Below are 19,830 nucleotides of genomic sequence, written 5' to 3'. Positions count from 1 at the left end.
CACACTGACATTTTCCAACCACTAAACCGCTTTAACCTCTTCTGCGCCTCTCCACCACCTTAACCTTTGCCGAGCACCATTATTAATATTTGAAGTCTGGTCCCCTTTACCCTGCAAAGATATTGTGTCTCAGAAGGAGCCAGAGCCTCTTCACAATTGACAAGAGCGTGGAGCCTATGGGTGGGGGTAGGCGGGTGATTTCAATTAAGATAAACGTGCTCACATAGCCACACTCAAGCTGTCATTTTCAGTTCTTTTGTTTCAGAGTTGTGGGTTGGAATGTCAATGTTGAGGAGCCACTGACGTGAGGAGGAACAAGAAATGACTTGAATCATTAAGGCAGATGGAAAATAAAGTTTTTAGTCTGGGCTTTGGCTTTAAATACATTATATTTTTTTTTATTTCACGATAAAATTCTACTTAAATTTTATTTATGAAATGAAAACGTCATCATATTAAGCACATTCTAACATTTTTAACAGGTCATAACACTTTTCAGGCTTTGTAATATTCAAAATGGAAAATAAAGACATGCCACACCTATAAAAGATTTTAGCCAACAAAATCAGCAAAAAAGAAGAGATAATATATTGCTTTTATAATATTCACCAAGACATAAAATGACACTCCGCTAACTGAAGATGAATCCGTCTAATTTTCCTACTCTTATACATTATATGTGCTCCAAGGTCATAGGATTCTAAACTCTAGGTGTGAAATACACTAAATACATGAAGTGGATTCACATGGTGAGTATGTGCTCGCGTGACTCATTAGTGACCTTCAGACAGCAGCATTTTAGTCCGTCTTTCAAGCTGTGTTCTTTCCCACATCCGTTTAACTGTAAAATACAGCGTCTGTAATTACACAATAAATCTGCCGCCCTCGAATTCAACTCAAACGCATTTAAGGCATTCCAGACATAATAATAATAATTGGTCGTGAAAGCTTTCCTGTTTTCTCAGAAGACTTGATGAACCCAGTAATGGCTTCGTAATGATATGTTGCAGGCGGTTGAGCTTTAGTGTGTACAGTAGGTGAGCTCTGTGAGCGCTTGAGTGCAACATGCTAAAGGTGAACTCTTTTCCTCGGCAGCTGGAACCATTTCGGGAGAGGAGGTGCCCATTGTGTCCAAAACTAACATCAAGGAATACCGAGACAGTTTCTCCTGTGAGAAGTTCACCTTTAGAAGCAACCCCAACATCACCTTTTATGTCTACGTCAGTAACTTCTCATGGCCCATCAAGATCCAGGTAAGGACTGACATTCAACCCACTAATGAAGCAGATAACATTCTGAATGGGTTGTTTCTCTCCCTGTCCCAGATTTCCCACTACATGTACAGTATGTGTGTAATCATCTAAAAAGGTCCCATTTATCAGCAATAGGTCCCAGTGCAACATACATAAAGAGAGGAGCAGGAGCATATGCTGAGCTCAGTTGTTGCTCAGGGTGATTTCAAGTGCACTTTATTCTAATTACATGTTTAATGAGCAATGTTAGCCTGCATAGAGGCACAGCTGTTTTTTTCCAGCAAGCTAAATTAAAGTACTGTTTAACCTTTCCTTCACCCTCTGAAAAGAGACTATTGAGGCGTTTGATGTGGTGGTCAGGGTAAAACTATATAACATTTGCTATTTGTTATTTTAGGTCTGCAGGTAGATAATGTAGGTGAGAGAGTTTAGCTTCACAGGAGATGAAATTAATGCTGCAGTTGGCAGGATCACTGAAAAAAAATAGTTGATTGTTTAGTTGCATATACAGGTTTTTAACGTTTTTAAGTTCTCACACTTTTATATTGTGGCGTCAGATTGTCAGATACGCTCATTTGATACACAATAGATGACCCAAGGCGATCTCTCCATCTGCTGATATTGACATGTCTTTATTATTGACGTTAACCGAAAATATTTTCCGTCATTGACTGTTTTTTTTAAACGGCGACGGACAAATCTGAGGGCCATCCGTCATTTTGACAGATTGCAATTCACACCCCTGACCACTTGGTGGTGAAGAGCATATTACAGTAATTGGCTCTTGTAGAAGAAGAAAAGTAGAAAAGAAGAAAAATGTCACGGCAGTTGAGTGTCAGAAGTCTCTTTAAAAAGCCCAATAACGATGTTGATAAAAGAGGTGAAAAAAGAGGGATAGATGCAGATGAAGATGAAGGACAAACTCGGCGGAGCGAGTAAGCGGCAGCAAGGAGGTGAGGCGGGAGTACAGAGTTCAGTGGGAGCGGGAGTTCTCCTGGATGAGGACGGAGGATGGAAAAATCTGGGTGGTGCTGACAGTGCGTTAAAGAGCTATGGACAGGAGGCTTTGGAGCGCGTCTGTGACCCGCTCATATTCCACTACTCATTGTTCATATGTAGCTACTGGGGCCACAGTCAGATGTTTTTGTTAGAAAAAGTTACATATTCTTCATATTCTGCTTGATGTGTGTATCCACGCTGTGGATTATTTGTTCAGCTTTTTTGGACTGAATATTAATGGAAAATGAATTAAAATTAAATGCAATTGAATATTTATTATCATTTAAAAAATTAAAGTGACCGGTAAAAAATAGCTTTTGACAGGGTTTTTATGACCCTGTCAGTCAGACAACAAAAAAGTCGAGCGCAACCTCTGGTCTGAACTGACCTGCGATTGGTCAGAACCTCCCATGATGCGTCATCTTTAGTTGTGAGTCTGTAAACGGAGACAAGAGAATTATTGATCAGTAATGACAAAGATATCTTTCCTACCCTGCCTTTAAATGGGGGTGCAGTACACGAAATACTAATGTGACAGTTACAAGTATGAGAATGAGGAAGGCGCATGAGGAATATGCAGAAATGGACTATAACCAGCTGCTGTTGAATCTCTCTTTTATTTAATGTGTCAATGGTAATTAGTGAGTTGAAGTCACACCCGCACCACTATTTTTTCCTAAATTTGTTTCTAGAAAACAAGCTTTCATTTTAATTTACATCATTGCACTGAAGTGGAATCTAATTGTCAGTGGAGGAACTACTAAAGCTGAGTGTAGACCTTTGCCAAAGCCCAATTTCCACTCTTAAGATTGATTCTTAACAAATTTGTATAGGTTTATTGGCAAACAAACAAACAAACCATCAGAGGATGCTGAAAACATAATGTCCTTGATAGTGGTTATCTAATTGTAAAATAAGAATGCAGTATGATACCTTATGGAATATTAGATATCATGTATCAAATTTACTGTCATGTATCAGATGAGTATGCAGCAATCAATACATTGAGATATAAAGGATATTGCACATTGTTACAATTCATTTCTAAAACAGCACCTCAGTAAAAGGTAAAAGCTTTTACTAAGAACTGTGATAGATACTGTTATCATTTCTCGTAATACCACACAATACCCTGTTTGCTCATTAGTCCTCTCCCATATATTGATTTTCGTATTCGTTCTGTCTCTCCCTTTTTACGTGGTGGATGTTTGGACCATGGTGGGCTGATAATGTCTTTGGGGGTCAGTCCATGTGGAGGTGGCCCAGTAATAGTTTTCTATTAGATTTCCTGGCCAGCAGTCACTTGTTTTTTATGGACTGGCTTGAGCCGTTGAAGCAAACTGCGTCGGTAACAGGATCAGGTCTCTGTTTCTGTGCTTGCCTTCATGATGCAGGGGGAGAGCGTGGACGTGGATAAAGTAAAACAGAATTTGAGACTGCACTTAAGAGCCCTTGTGTTTGAAACAGTAGCGCGTAACAAATATTTGGTACATATCCCTTACCATTTTCCAAATTAATTCACATAATCCTGATTGAGCCGAGCAGCTCTTGTGCTGCACACAGGAAATGATTCATATCCAGACAGAGGGAGGCAGGAGCAACACTCAATACATATCTGTGCACAGTTGAATTGAGCTATGGTTGAAGCTGGACGGCACCTTTCATTTGAATTACTGTCAAGCAACAGTGAGAAATTAAATTTGGCGACCTTGAGTGTCTTGAAAGGCGCCTTAAATATAATGCATTATTATTATTATTATGTCACTTTATATGTACAGGTCCTCAAATTGGATGTCTTTAATAGGAAACCTTACGAGCACCCCTTGCTGGATCCTAAGGGACAATACCTCAAATGGTCTATGAGACTGAGGCAAGGCATTTCAAACATAAACAAAGTCGTCACGGCTCAAATGTGTGCTTCACACCCCACATTTGGAAGAACATTTCATTTCTAATAAAAAGTGACAGCACTAGTTTCTGGTTTAGCTCGTGGCTAGTTGTTAATCCTGCCACCCCTGAACTTTAAATTGTTCAAATGTTTAAGCTGACGGAGCATAAAATCGGTGTCAGTCCATAAACTGTACCAGTACCTGTGCCTGGATTGTGCCATGTTTTATCACTTTTGCCTTTTAATATGTAGTAGGTGTTCTACTCCCAATTTGGGTGAATTCAATTTAGTACAATCATTTGGAAAATGCCGTTTTAGAAGGACTAACACAATAATTTGTTTCTTCTAATATCATGTAAATGCACTGATGGTGCTATTAAAGCGATATGTCTGCAAACATGACACCTGTGAAATGTTTCAAAAGCTAATTCCATCTAAAAACCCAGCTCTTCAGCGTTTTGACAGGATAAATGCTCCTCGTCTCTGCCTACTCCTGCACTGCCACTGTATCCACGCAAACACCGACTCAGTCAGGTCTGATAATATTGCTCGACAGCACCCATTTTCACACGAAGGAACACAGCATATAAATAATGTTACGTCAGAGGCAGAATAATTGTCCATCACCATCAGAATGAGTCTGCATTTTTTTGTAGTTTGGCATTCACATATGATGAACACTGGATTTTTTATTTTTTTTATTCATCCAGGCATGTTGTAGGCATCTTGGTTGAACATACAGAAGGCGGAACATTCGCTTCTCTTAGGAATTCTTAGGAAGTGTCTGAAATCAACCACACATTTGTGTTTTTGCATTCATTCCTTCTGGAATACGTCTGGAAACTAGTGCATGTCTGTAAGTAATAAAAATGTAATAAAAATCCACTTCTAGTGCAAGAACATTCTCAAGTGATTCTACTGATAGGCTGAGACGAATGAATTGATAATAAATTAACCCCACGTGTATTACTTTGACCCCATTGTAGTGTGTGGAAAGAAAGGCACCTAAATATCAGTGTAATGTGTGTGCTCTTGAGTCGTGTTTGCCATGTCAGTGAGCATTTCATTTCAGATCACTGATTCTTGTTCTCTGCTTTGAAGAAAAATCAAAGGTGGGAGAGTCTTGAAGGCGAAGAAGTCGTAAACAAAGATAGGTCCAGCAGAGCTGCAAAACCTCAAATAGGTCATCACATCAAAAACACATTGGCACACATAATTAAAGGATACTTAAGAAGGATATCATCGTTAATACGTAAATCATTTACTGCCTCTGCCCTGTTTTAAAGTCAATACTGCAAAAGATGACGTCATGTTTAAGCATCTAAATGCTCTCCGGGCATGCTGCCTTCAAAGCATCTGCACTCGATAATGACATGTCATGATGATGTGGTCTAACATATGATTTCAGCTGCAAGGAGTGTGTGTGTAGTACCTCCTTAAAAGAAGGTCAAACCTATTTCTTAGCCATTATCCACTGACCATTTATTTCTCTATTCTTTAATTCTACAGTGAATTTTTCATGCCGCTACTATTTTAACCTTTGCAGCAGGAGCTGTCTAGAGAGGCTGTCTGTGGGTCAGAATAAAACAATGCTCACAATTAAACTCCACATATACAGCAGTTTATTTATTTATTTTTCAGGTTATTAAGATGTTTTCTTTTTGCAGTTGTAAAATTCTTCACCAACTTAAGGTTTTTCTCCTTCTTATCACCTGTTTCCACCAGATGCAATCAGATTTTTTTTTTCACTGCCGGGAGCTTTAACGGAGTCAATTTAAATGATTGTTTATACCATTTTTTTTTTTTTTTTGAGGGCGTGATGTTGATGTGTTTTTCTCCATCCCTGTGCACCGTTCACATAATTGCTGCAGCTTCTTGCACATTTCTAGTTGTGGCTTAGTTGTGGAGGTTAATGACAAATGTCCAACTCTCAGGAATCCTAGGACAGATTTAATGCGGATATTACATACATTACATTTAGCAGCGTTTATGCTAAGCTACTTCCACTTGATATTAATAATAATAGTCCCCATCATCGTGAAGTAACTTGATTTATACATCAGTTTTTTAAAGAAAGTTTAATACATGCTTTTACATTGAAGCCAAGACAATAAAATACCAATTTTATACAGTACTGTACACATGTTTCAGCTCTATTATTTTTCCTGTCTATCAAATTCTGTGATCATTGGAATTTGGAATGAGTTTAACTCATGCAACATGTGTATGTAATACTCAAGCATGTCTTGAATAAACCTGGCATAATAGATGTTTTTTACAGCAGATACAGCAGACAAACACAGGATTTCACAGGATCACGCTAAATACTTGACACCTGTAGAGGATGTTTTTTTGTTGTTTTTTTTCTTTTTTTTAAAGCAACAAAAAACTGCATAGATATTTTCTGGATTTGTTCCGGTAAAGTGAAATAAAAATAATTATCCTCTATTGTGCATTGGTAAAACAACAACTCTTAAGCCCAATTTATACTCCTGCGTAAAGTGCTCTGCGTAGGTTATGGAGAGCCTGAGTCTCTGCGTCATGTCCGACTGCACGAAATATTTTTTAAGTTTCCGTCACTCCGTCGTGGGACAACGGAGACTGCAAGAGCTGCGATTGGTCCTCAGGACAGGCCGAGCGAAGCTGCTCTGTGCCGGCTCACAGTGCGCACCGATCGTCCACAGAGGCTGAGCTGGTCACCGCCGACAACGTCGCTGTCAAACTATAAATATGTCATATCCTAATACACAAACCACATGTTTAGACTCTAAATGGCCAATTTCTCGCCTCAAATTATTTTAAAACTGCGTTCCGTGACACAGAAAAGTGAGAAATGGCCACTATGCATCGACCCCTACTGATCGGGCGGGAAATTGCAGTGCGTATCCGTCCACGACGCAGACGTATGAAGGCTCGAGTGGTCTCCGTGGTGACGCAGTCGGATAACGCATTACGCAGTCAGAGAAGTATAATGTGGCCTTAATGGTGGCCTAAGACTTTCTGCATAGAACTGTACTGAACAATAACGAAGCAGATGCTTCAAAAATGGCAGAGACAATGAAAGGAAGGACAGAAAATGTTTTTATGTGTTATAAAACGTAAGCAGAACTAGAATGAATATTTATCCATATGAGTTTAGTCCATTCTTGTGAATTCAGAAGCATTAGAGGCCTTTTTTATTGTGACTTGTATTATTACTATGCATCTTGTATGTGTATTTAATATAAATATCCTGATATCCGTCTAACTGTGAGCTCTTCTTTCCCCCCAGATTGCCTTCTCCCAACACAACAGCATCATGGACCTTGTCCAGTTCTTTGTGACATTTTTCAGGTAAGTGAGTGAAACCGTTAATGCAGCTGACGAGCAAACAGTCATTTGAGTCATTTGTTTCAGCCGAGCAGCCAAACAATCATTATCCAGAATCTGACCCCCATCACCCCATCACCCCTTCACCCCCCTTGTCTCTCGGGGCTTATTGAGTTACTCGAGCCTGTTGAACTAGTTCTGTTATCTTGTGAACATGCAAATGCTTCTTGTGTCTTCAATGCAGTGTCAAGTGGCAAATTAACTGCCAGTAACCAATTAAATATGTGCATCTTACTCTGCAAGCAGCGTCTTAAGAGAAGGTGTGAGCAATTGAGAATGTGATGGCTCTTAATGATTTTTCATCCTCAGTGAAGAGATGGAAAGCTTTTTCTTCTTCCTTGAAAATGTTAAAATGAGTCAATTGAGCCGTCTAAAAAGCACAGCAAGCTCGAGTAAATTAGGGGGGGATTTGAGTGTAATTGCTAAATGTATGCTTTGACTTTGAAGGAGTCATTGACTCCAACCTCCTGAAAGGAGTCCTCTCACAATACCTGCTGTGCTGTTGTACGTGTCTATTGCCACAAAGTGTCTCAGATTGTTGAAGTTGAATTTTAAGATTGTGTGTCATCTTTCTTTTTATTTTATATAGTATTGAAAGAAAATTGGACTTACAAAATGTGTTCCTGGTTATTTTGCCGATGAAATAACACATCAGTATCGTATGCTGGTTAAAATTTTGATGTTTTAATCAATTATAAAAATGTAGTGATATCAGTATAGTTCACAAACTTGAAAAGGGCTGTCTTATGGGCTAATGAAACACTAACTATATTCTTAAGATAGTGTGAACTTGTTTTTCTCTGTCATAATATGCAGCATTTTGCATGAAGAACTATTTGAAGCAGATCTTTATTTTAGAATACTCGTATCATCATGACTTTAATTGAAGGAAATCATGAATCCAGTGTCAGTTGAGAAGAGAATCATTTTAATATTTAACATTGGAATAAGCCACAGTGCAGTGTTTGCTTTAAATCTGTGTATCTGTGTGGGGGTTCATTTCATTTTAAGGTGAGCTGTGCTCATGGACTAACATATAATCTGTGTAGGTGTCAGGGAAGGAATTGAAGACAGTCTGTGCCTAAGGCACCTGCCCATCATTGCCCAGTCTACAATAACTTTCCCAAAAAGCTGTCAGTTATCATCTGCCTCCATCTGATCGAATTACAATTGAATAGCCAAAATCAGGAATTCTTGCAGGGAAAGGAACTGAGGGCAGTGGAAACTTAATCTAAAATGTGTCTGACAGCTGCTTGCATCTGTTGCACAGCAAGCTATTTTGCATAGGGGCGTAACCCACAAAGGTTTTGTTTTTCCGCTTAGAAATTGTTTTCTACCACTTAAATCATGTTTCTGAGATCTGAGTTTGATTCTTGTATTTTCGAAAAAAAACCAAAGGAAATGAATTCCATCTTCCCTGAACACAGGACATGTTCTTCTTCTCTGTATTTCCCTTGTTTCTGTTAATATTAGTATGCGTTGCATCTTTTTGGTCCCTTTGTATTTTACCTTTGTCGTGCAGGTTATTTTAATTTTCCGTGGTCTTTGTCTGTTGTCCTTGTTGTCCAGTTCTCACTGACCCATAAACTCAGGATAAAGGCAGTGATGCAGTCACAGGCAATGTGTACATGTTTGTGTGCCTGTGTGTGTGAGGGACAAACCTGCAGGAAACATAATCAGCCTGATGACAAAATGTCAAATCACCCCACAGGGTTTCTTGCTTGTATAAGAAATGACGGCATGTCTGAGAGCAAAGCTTTGTTTTCTCTTCTGACTTGATTCAAATACATCCTCACCTTTTTTCTCGCCTGTCAGACACGGAATAGTTTTCTTCATTGCGTCTTTGTCTTAGTGACTTCATCAACATTTTTACTTGTACAGCGCTGCCTTTTAATATTGTAATCTAGTTCGATAAGGATTGTTTCATGCATTCTGATTAGATGCTGCAGAAACAGTCAAACAGGATGCTGTGTTATACAGTCAAGAACCACAGGCTGTAATTTAAACTAATGAACAACATCAGCTTCATCCCACACACATTACAAGCTGTTTAAGCTTGCATGTGTATGTGTTTACACCATGTATGTGCTTTATACTCAAAGACCATACATACAAATTTGGACTTAGTCTTCTAGTTTGTCAGTTGAGGTTAACCAGGAAGTAAGAATACACTGAAAAGCCACCAAGGGGGTAACTCTGCTGGTTGCAAAAAGAACTCTTATCTGCTGCTTTTCCACTACATGGTCCCAGCACGACTTGACTTGCTTCGGCACGGCACATTTTTTTTTTGCTTTTCCATTAGTGATAGTACCTGGTACCTGGTAATTTTTTGAATACTCTGGCGAGTTTCCAAGCAAGATGAGCCAATACTATGCTTAAAAATCCTTAAAACTTGCACTAATCTCCAACATTTAGCATGGAGTTGTCTAAAATCTCAATATTTAACTTAGGAGTATGGTGTATTTCACAACAGCACTGCTGATCGCGAGTGATCCCTGCCGCTGTATTTCAGTGCAATGACTGCTGTGTCAGACAGAGTCTGTGCTCCAGTCATGCAGGAAGTACTGAACAAATCTTTTTTTTATTAACTGATTCTAATGATTCATTACATTGCAAAATAACTCCTTTACAAATCACGAGTCACTAGTTTGTTTGTGTCACGTATAAAACAAAGTCACGGCAGCTTCATGCAGCCATGCTTTGATGCCCCCGCCCATGTTGAGGAGATATTGTAATGGAAAAATCAACCAAACCATATAGAGTCGAGTCGTGCCAGAACCATGTTGTGGAAAAGCGTGACAGTCGTGGTTGCAGGTGACATCTGAGAATTTCTAATTGTAATACCTCAACATGGAGCTGATCAAATCACGAAAATCTGGGAAAAAAAAGTGGATTCCTTCTTGGTGACAACACTACTGACTGCCACTCAATTAAAAGTAGTAACTTTTAAGAATCAAAAATTGTATTCTATAAATTGACAGATAAGGTCAAAAGAGATGCTTCAAAACTAAATGATGTAACATTTCTGCATTAAAATATCTCAAAATGACATGACTAATGCTATGTATTTCATTGAGTAGTGTAATTCAATTAGAGTAAATGTTTCCAAGATTTTACATACATATTTATCTGTATTTCTATTTTAGATTTGTTTCAATTTGTCTGCCGTCTCTGCTACTTCCATGGCAAACCCTTTGTAAAATATAAAATATTGTAATTATTCTGTACTACTAATTAGCCAATGAGCTTTTTCATTTCATTGTGCATGTTTGTTACTAATGGATCATGATGATTCATTGCCGTTTGCTGGGAACGACACTAGATGACGAGACAAAAATTCCCATGATCCCATGCTGCTTCCCGACATCATCCAGCTATGTCTATTTTTTCTTGATTTGATTGAGACCCCTAGCAGTAGAAATAATAAAAATAATAGAGTTCACATTTCTCCTTAATCCAAGAGCTCTTGAAGTCCACTTTGTTCTGTGCTGCCTGAAAAGCATGCAGAAGGCAGATATAGATATTATTGATTGTTTCCCTGGTGGTAACTGAAGCCTTGTGGTTACAGAAATGGCCATGTAATTAAAAGAAACCAACACAGAGTTTGATTTGCTTTCTGTCAAATACCAGGACCACTACAGTGCACAATTGTATCTTATTAAAAATGCAAAACAACAATAATAAAAGGCCATAGTAAGAACTCCAGGATCAGGGAATAAATGTGAGAAATCTGATATTTGTAACCATAATGAGAAACCTTTTGAGTTTCTTTTGGTACATTTATATTTCTCCTTCTTTCATCTTTGAACCATAGTAGACTTAAGCTCCTTTATTTACCATTATACACAAAATGAAAGTACATCTGACTGAGGATTTTTATACCTCACAGAATGAAAGGGTTTCCCACTTCTACTGAGGTAATGCAAAGTTAACTATCATTAAGTGCTTTAATCCCACACCTCTTTTTCAAGCCTTGCCACTTCCTCTTTCTGTCAATCATGCATATAAAAGAATCTTTCTTTCCTTCGTGTTATCACACAAGCCTTATCGTCTTCTTCAAAGATCCAAGCTAAAGGAAGCTAGAAGGTGCGGGGGGCAAACTCAAATATATCACATGAAACAGGCCTGTGGAATCAGAGCTGGTCACGTGTCTCTTCTTAGACCAGAATCCTCATTTTAGAACTCGGCATGTCCCCAAAGACAAGGGCTCGTGGGTCATGTTACTGTGTTGGTTTCACATCCAGTTAGAATTGTTCCTGGGCATCAGGAGTCATATTCTCCATTATCCTCCACTAAAAAGGAGATGACTTCACAGCTAATGATAAAACAAAGCAGAACATTCTACTTTCCTTTTTAAATCCTGTTTCATGATTTCTTTTCATTATGATTTATTTATTCTCTCAAACTGACTGAATTAAAATATACATGACATATTTAGTGTTGAACTTAAGAATCTCCATAAGAATCTTTACATTCTCATCCGTCAATAAGATAACGAAGTGGAAGCTCTCAATAAGTCATCATTTTCTGTCCAGAAGTGTTTGCTCCTTGTTGAATTTTCCTTTGACTAATGATATTACTGTTGGGTTATTAATTGAAGTAATCGGCCAAAATAGTCAGTCAACTGAGAAATGGATGTGTTACATCTTAATGTCTCTTCTCCATGTTCAGTTAAAAGGAACTGGAAGTATTTCATTTTGCAATTATTTCATAATATATAGAGAAATTAAAGGGGAGACTACCCAAAATGTAAAAATTGACTGTAAAGAAATGCCTGATTAAAAATCATATAACTTCCCAAATATGTTTTTATTCTGTTGTTAAATGTTTTCTCTCCTTGCTACATGAATCACCTGTGTTTGTGACGGTCGGCTTTAAAGAATAATTGTTTTCAGTGACAGTTTACCATCTTCTTTTTCAGTTGTTTTCTGTCGCTCCTGCTCGTGGCAGCAGTTGTGTGGAAGATCAAACAGACCTGTTGGGCTTCACGGCGGAGAGAAGTAAGTCCAATATACTGTAAATGTTGTGTTTGCATTTGAGGCTCAAGAAATGTCTCCTTTTTCCTCCACACTGTGGAGGAAAAATTTACGAACTTAAACTTTACACAAGCTATGCAGAAAGGTGATTTCGTAATGTTGCACAGTCCAGTCTAGTCTGTGATGTCATGTTCATTTCTAATTGGTTGGCTTACAGACAAGGGTCGTAGCTGCATGTTAGAGTAGGCTCGTAAATTTCTGACATTGCTGGAATTATGCTGCAGACTGTCTTTGGTCGCCAATCCTCTAAATCATCACTCATGGCCGACATGTCTCTCAGTGTGATCGATGACTTCTGGTTTTGATTGACAACCGAATATTTTTTTCACATAGGGCCTTAAAGGAAACACATACAAAATGTGCCAAATAGATCACATTAGTGAAAAACAAATTGTGTGTAAATATGTACGGGAGCGAGGTTGGGTTGGGTCGGACTGGTTTAGTTGAGTCAATCTCTTGTGCCTCTCTGATTATGATTTGCTGGAAAATATAGAGATAACTGGCGTGTTAACAGACTCCTATCATCCTCACGTCTGTCTGCTATTTTCAAGTCTTTGACTGAACTCGTCAGGTTTCCAAATCATGCAGAGATCCCACAGTGGCACAGAAGCTTTCAATCAAACAGTGTTTTAGTTTTACCCTAAAAGCAGGAACAGGATGTTATTGGAAAACGCTTTTTGCATTTCCATTAGGAATAGTACCAAAATACTCTGCCCCAAACTTTACATTTTTGGCACTCGTACCAGAGTAAAATGGTATGGTACAGTACAGGTGGAGCTAGACCGAGCTAGATCATGCAGGTAAACAGAGTAGGAAAAAAAAAAAAACGAGCTGCTGGATGTCCTCCATTGTTTTCTGCTCTTGCGTGCAATGTAGCCGCTCATTGTTCACTCGTTGCATTTGAACGATGTCATGCTAAATACTATCTCACTAACACAGCCCACACCCTGCCTACCAAGTAAAGGTACTCTTCTCAGGCCAAACAACCCAGGGCTTTACCAATGCAAACTGTTTGTATAGCTTTTCAATCATGTTGTTTCTGTATCCTTAGATTTAGACTTTTATGTGTACTTTAGGAAGGCTACCATCTTGCGCCACCATGATTCTACAGCAGCCCCTGATGAACGATCTTGAACATGTGCTGTGAAGCAGAAGCTCACTTTGTTAATGAAGAAGAAAGGCAGGCATCCCTGCAGGTGACTGTAGTTCCCTGGTGTGATAGGGAAAGAAAGATGTCATTAGATGTCACTTATTCTTCCACACAGGACCTGTGAATGTGTACAGTATGTAGGGAGCAGGTTGTGATACTGAGAATTATTTCAGGAAAAGGGGGATGGAGTGAAACATTAATATTCTGTGATCGTTTGACAGTTGAGAATAAAAGTGGAGAATGATGAGATGATTGGCACTAGAAATTAAAGAAGTGACAAAAAAAAATAAAAAATACAATGCAGGGAACTGAGGAGGAGAGAGAATGTATGCACATTCACATGACTGCACCTTAAACCCAAAGTGATCAGAGTGGGAGCTGATTTCTGTAAGAGCAGCCATCATTTCCATCTCTTCATGATCACTCCTATATTCTAGTGTGATATAAGGCAGGAAGTTTGATTTGGTGCACATCCAGCCTAATGACTTGCAGTTTCCTAATACAGCTCCCAGAATTTATTTCCCCTTTGGGGATGACATTGGTAATCATTGGAAGTGGGTTTTATATCCTCTAATTGATATGTGAAAATAAACAAAAATGATAGGTACCATGAGTTCGACTCGTGCCTATCCAAAGCATTAAAGTCAATAAAAATTAATGCAGACAGATGGGCTTGCATCATTTAAATTCTGCTCACTATTTTGTGTGTGCTCTTGGCACTTCTGTCATCTGTTTGTCTCTGCCCTTCACATGAAAATATATAAACAGTTAAATGAAAAGGTGGGGGGAAAAAAATCACTTTTTCGTTTTATCCTCTTTGAGAATACACTACATCTTTGTTTATGTGAATTACTAGGTTAATATCAGTAACTCACCACTCCTTCCAGCTACTGTATTTATGTATTTAAGGAGTGGTGAGTTACTGATCTTTATCTTTTACTGTAGGGTTTATGTCCATTGTAAAGTTGTTTGAAATTGTAGCTTACTTCCCTTCAAGTGTTATTATGCCACCTGATATCTACGTGTGAAATTGAGATTAAATATTTTTCACTTAACGCAGTTAAATCCTGTTGACACAAAGGATAATTGCCCACCCTGTATCGTTATCATCTTAATATTATTTTACATAAGCTCCATCAATTTAAATGAAAGATTATACCTTAAGGTCCCTGCTGTGGCATTTGCAGGTGCTCTTCTTTATAAGAAGCATCATAAAAAAGAAGCAGTGTGTTGTAACCTTTTGTGGAAAGCTGTTGCAGCCTACAGGCGATTCACTGCTGTGGGTTCTTTCAGCTTTACAAGTAGTCTTTCAGTAGAGTTATTGGTACAAGTGTTACAAAACTAGTAATCGTTTCTAGTTCGCTTGTAACCATATCAGTAACTGTCTTGGTTAACCCTTTTATGACCATCAAGGCAATCAGGCTGCCTGGATTTATATTGATTTTATGGCTGTAGTATTGTCAAAAAATGTTCAGTGAGTGAGAGCTTCTGCCCCTTTCTGCTTCTTTTTCCAAGATAACTTTCACTTTCGATATCTGGCAGATATTCAACCATTTAGGAATAAGCTGATGTCACAATCGTATGACGAGCTGTTGAATCTTGTCTGTGATTGGATGGTCGTTCTGCGGAAGTTCTGAGGGCTACCGTAATGACAAGTATATGGGCGCACATCTCTAATTCTCTGCTTTCCGGTATCCATCCGTCTGTCTTCTACCGTTTTATCCTCCACATGAGGGGTCACGCGGGGTGCTGTGCCATTCTTAGCTGACATAGGGCGAAAGGCGGGGTCACACCCTGGACAGATTGCCAGTCCATAGAAGTCCATTTGCATTTTCTAGATAAAACAAACGGTCTAGAAGTTGCAGTAATGAGAAGTTTGAACTGATGTATTGAGGGAAATCCATTGCATTGCATTGTGTTTCCATTGAATGGAGTGGTTTGGTTTGGAACAGTGCGGTGTGTATTTTTTTGCATTTCCATTAGGAATAGTACCAGAATAAGCAGCCTCTACCGTTCTATTTTTGGCACCTTTTCCCTTGGGGTAGCAGAGTAAAATGGTACAGTAAGGTCAGGGATGAACTTGAATGCCTCCACCCATGACAGTCGGCTGATTGGACGACAGAAAAATGTCACTCCCTTGCGACCGGTGTAAATATCTGGCAATTTTAACAGCACTCTACCATAAAGAAGAAGAAAAAAGAATTTGTTGTTGTCGTCTGTGTCGCTTTGAATGTTAACCTAGGGCTTCATACATTCCAGACCACACTGTGCTGTAACAAACCGAACCGTACCATGATGGAAACCAGCAGCTTAAGAGTGCATTTCCTAATGTGAAAACCTCATCACATGGGCAAACTTTCCAGCCTCTGTGGGTCCACAGAGGTTTGCTATTGCCCACCCATGTCTGCAACCTGTTCTTGCCTTATGCACGCAAACTGTACGATATTGTGGACCGAAACCAACAATATTGTAATAGTTTAATAATAAAAATTATGAATGAAATGTCTAAATGGTAAATTTACATTTAGAGGGTCAGTTGAGTTTGTGATTGCTCCCTTGTGTCGAGGCAGTACCCACATGTTTCCACTAGATGAATGGTCCATGTCTCATTGGTGAATTGATGGGGTCTTTACTGAACATTGTGTCCATTTAGTTTAAAAGCGCTTGTCAATAGCCCTTGCACTTATGAAACTTGTCCAAATAAGTGATGGATGGATGGATTTGGGCTTGGGGCCATTTAATGCTCACAAGCCCCCATCTGACATAAGGACATGAGATGAATGAGTCTTAATGAGGTTTATAATTATGAGACACTTATATGGCCAAGTGGCATATGGATACTGATGATCCTTAGATAATGTTTTTTTTCTATTGGCATTATGATGGGAAATCAGCGCTGGTGCTTTTGAGCTGTCCTAGATTTAGAAACTTCCCTTCCTCCATGATGTAATATTTCTATACTGTAAGTAATCAAGTCGACATTGTATGTCATTGAAAAGCTTAGCTGTAAATGGAGTATGTGAATTTTTGTATTTCTTTACTCCTGATATTGACCCATGCAATGATTGGAGGAGAACTTTGTCTTCTGTTGGAAGGACACAGTTCCAGAGGTGCGGCTGAGGTGGCTGAATAATTTTAGCCGAGGACAGATTGCGATATCTGTATCCTGAGTGGCGGACAAAGTGATGAAAAGACAACAGCTGTAAATGCCACGGAGGAGGACGGGGTCTGACCTCTTTGAAATACCTGTGGGGGACCGCGAGGGAGGGGGCGCTGACATTTCGCGCCACTGCAACGCGGAGATGTCCTACACATAAACACGTGGATGGCTCTCATTCTCCTCTTTATCTCTCTCTTACACCTTCCTACAAACCCGACCAGTCACACCTCATGCACACAGTGCATCTGCTTACCATTGAGCTGCATGGTGATTTTTTTATTGGCACTCTAAAAGCACTTGAAAATATCGTTGAGCAGCCATTACAATAAAAAGCACCATCATTTTTTTACTATGTTTAAATGTATCATTTACAAAGTCACTACCAGCAGCTAATCTCTTGAATCTGTTTATTAACAGCTGTCTTCAGCCTTTATAGGTTGTCCTGACGGTGATGCTGGTTAATAGCTGTGGTCTGTTTGTAACTGATGGCTTAAACCTTGCTGCTGTGTTGGCCGAGGAAGATAGTGATCGATTTAAGGGCTAAAGACACAGGCTCTGGGGTGTTTTCCATCATGGTGTTTTAGTGATTTAGATTAGTTTCTAGTCACATGGAGGTAAATGGCATTCTCTTGGTCCCAGTATCTCAACAACTAGTGGATGAATTGAAATGACATTTTGTAAAGACATTCATGGTCCCACAGGATGAAACATGATGATGTTTATGATCCTTTAACGGCTCAGAAAAGGCTTTTTTACTATGAAATATTTCAAAAAGATATGTTCATTTGTTTCATTTGTCTCGGTGTTTTTGCTGAATATCAGGGCAGATATATTTGGCATTTGCCATGTTTGGCTCTTTTCCTCCATCGGATAAAATTATCATAGTTTAATAAGAAGATGGAACAACAGGTCATCAAAAACCGAAATTGTATTCACTTGGCAGTATTAATCAACTTTCATAGAACAAAAAGGTGTAGACTTGCAGATATGAGAAATAATCAGCAGATTTATTTAAATTACCTGATTAGTTAATTGGTCGAACTCCAATGTAATGGCATTGACCGTGCAGTAAAACCCTTTTCTAGCAAATCTACAAAAAGGGGTGTTCAAGGTGATACAAATCATATATGACTCTTACCCTCAGGCAGTAGATTCTCTGGAAGCCCACTGCTCATGTTGTGTTATTATACCTGTATATCAACAATCTCCAGTCCCTAGAATCATTTGTTCTACATTTAAGACACGGTAAATGTCTGATTTATGATGATGTTTGCACTCTTTCCTGTTAAGAGCTTAATCAGCGTCCATTGATTGCTATAATACGATTATCCTACTCTTAAGCCTCTGGTCACCTTGAGTGGTCCTTGTTCATTTCAAAGTTTAGATTCTTACTGGTTGCCTGGAAAGTTACAGGACATAGGGTAGCTGTGATGAAGAGATTATATCAGGTGATAACATTTTGGAGTTTGGAGGAAAGTAGAAGATATTCACCAGGGGGCGACTCTACCGGTTGGAAAAATAACTGTTGAATTGAAGTCTAAGCGAGAATGTGTGTAATTCCTGCTTGTTTTATAACAGAAGGATACAGAGGTTTCTCAATGAGGACTTAATGATCTCAGTCAGTTTCAGGTCTTTTTCCAATCAAACATGATGTCACCTTTGTAAAGGGAAAAAAACAATAGCTTCCTGGTTACATTTGATGTTTGTCAATGACCAGTTTCAAATGGCTTCAAATGTTAGTTTGTTTTGAAGCTTTGAAACTAATGAGCTTAATTTAGTGAATATTTTCTGCAAAATTTCAGTTCCTGAGTAACTGGTTAAATTAAGTACTAAGATTTGAATCGTGATTAGGTTAAGGTTAGGGTTAGACATGAACTGGTTATGGTTAAGGTTAGGGTCAACACTTTGTTTAGGCAGTGTCCTAAGAAGAAGAGCTACAGAAGAGAGTGTTAAGACTGTGAATGTATTGATCGACACACAAAATGTAATAAAAATTAAATTGTAGCCCCATAAATATACTGCGGTTGTTGAAATATTTCCTCTTTTGCCAATTTCACTTAAATACATTTAATTTTATTATGTTTTCATGTATTTATTGTTGTTCTGCAGGATGGCACTGTTAGGGACACGCCGTGATCTTTGAAAAGGACAAAGTGACCTGCTTAGGTGTAGAATTTGCTCAGAGGCGGGATGACACCAACCCCCTCTTTTAGAGTCCAGTGACGGGAACAAAATGCTGTATTCACTGGACAAATGATTCATGCACTCACTTGCCAAATTAATCAAGTTGCAAAGCATTACACTGCACGCCCATCCTTATCACAACCGTGAATGGCTCCAGCTTGTATTCTTGACAAAATCAGTCTGTCATTGCACAGACGTTAATTGCTTTTACAGAGTTTACACTTCCCTTTTGTCATTAGTTCAGTATTCATTTGTCGATTGTGTCTTTTATAACACTGGCCCTTGGATTAGTGTATTCCCAGCACATTTCAGACGCATGTTCCAGAAACAGAGCAGAGCAAAAGCATGTTCTCTCCTGCCTTTGCTTCACCTGTGAATGCATTCTGCAAAATGATAAATAGCAATACTGCTATCTGACATTTAGGATGTATGTTTTTGGATTTGAAGCTTTTGTGCTGGAAATCTTTAATAAACCCTCAGATTTATCCCCCCCCCCTCCCCCCAGAACCAACCCCTCTATTCTGCTTTTATCTTCTTTAAAAGGGCACAATTCTTCATTTTGACCTACGGTGGCCCGTAGCTCACATCTGTACGTTTGTTGTTGGTTTGATGTTTAACAGCAGAGATGTACAACAATCTGATATTGGCCTTGAAGTCTAAGGTTTAAAAACATCTGAGCTGCAAAAAGAAGAAAATCAATCTGGTGATCAATCTCAATTTCATCTGGCTGTTGTTCTTTCTTTTCCTCCCTCGGGGAACGATTCGAAAAACAGTAACGCTTTCACAGAACT

The 19,830-nt window shown here is 38.9% G+C and overlaps 1 protein-coding gene across 1 annotated transcript in view; it reads left to right on the top strand.

Annotated features, from left to right (window-relative positions):
* Positions 1 to 19,830, top strand: part of atrnl1b (attractin-like 1b) — a gene marked incomplete at its 5' end in the record, with an annotated part of 77,491 nt that overhangs the window by 46,949 nt on the left and 10,712 nt on the right. Inside the window, 3 exons of the mRNA XM_083904156.1 lie at positions 1,096 to 1,253; positions 7,412 to 7,473; positions 12,431 to 12,509. Of these exons, the coding sequence (XP_083760282.1) occupies positions 1,096 to 1,253; positions 7,412 to 7,473; positions 12,431 to 12,509 (299 nt within the window). The remainder of the gene's footprint in view (positions 1 to 1,095; positions 1,254 to 7,411; positions 7,474 to 12,430; positions 12,510 to 19,830) is intronic.

Source organism: Microchirus variegatus (genome assembly GCF_963457635.1).
Source record: "Microchirus variegatus genome assembly, chromosome: 17".
NCBI lineage: Eukaryota > Metazoa > Chordata > Actinopteri > Pleuronectiformes > Soleidae > Microchirus > Microchirus variegatus.
The sequence above is the reverse complement of the archived record's forward strand: the minus strand, read 5'-3'. Positions and strand labels throughout refer to the sequence as shown.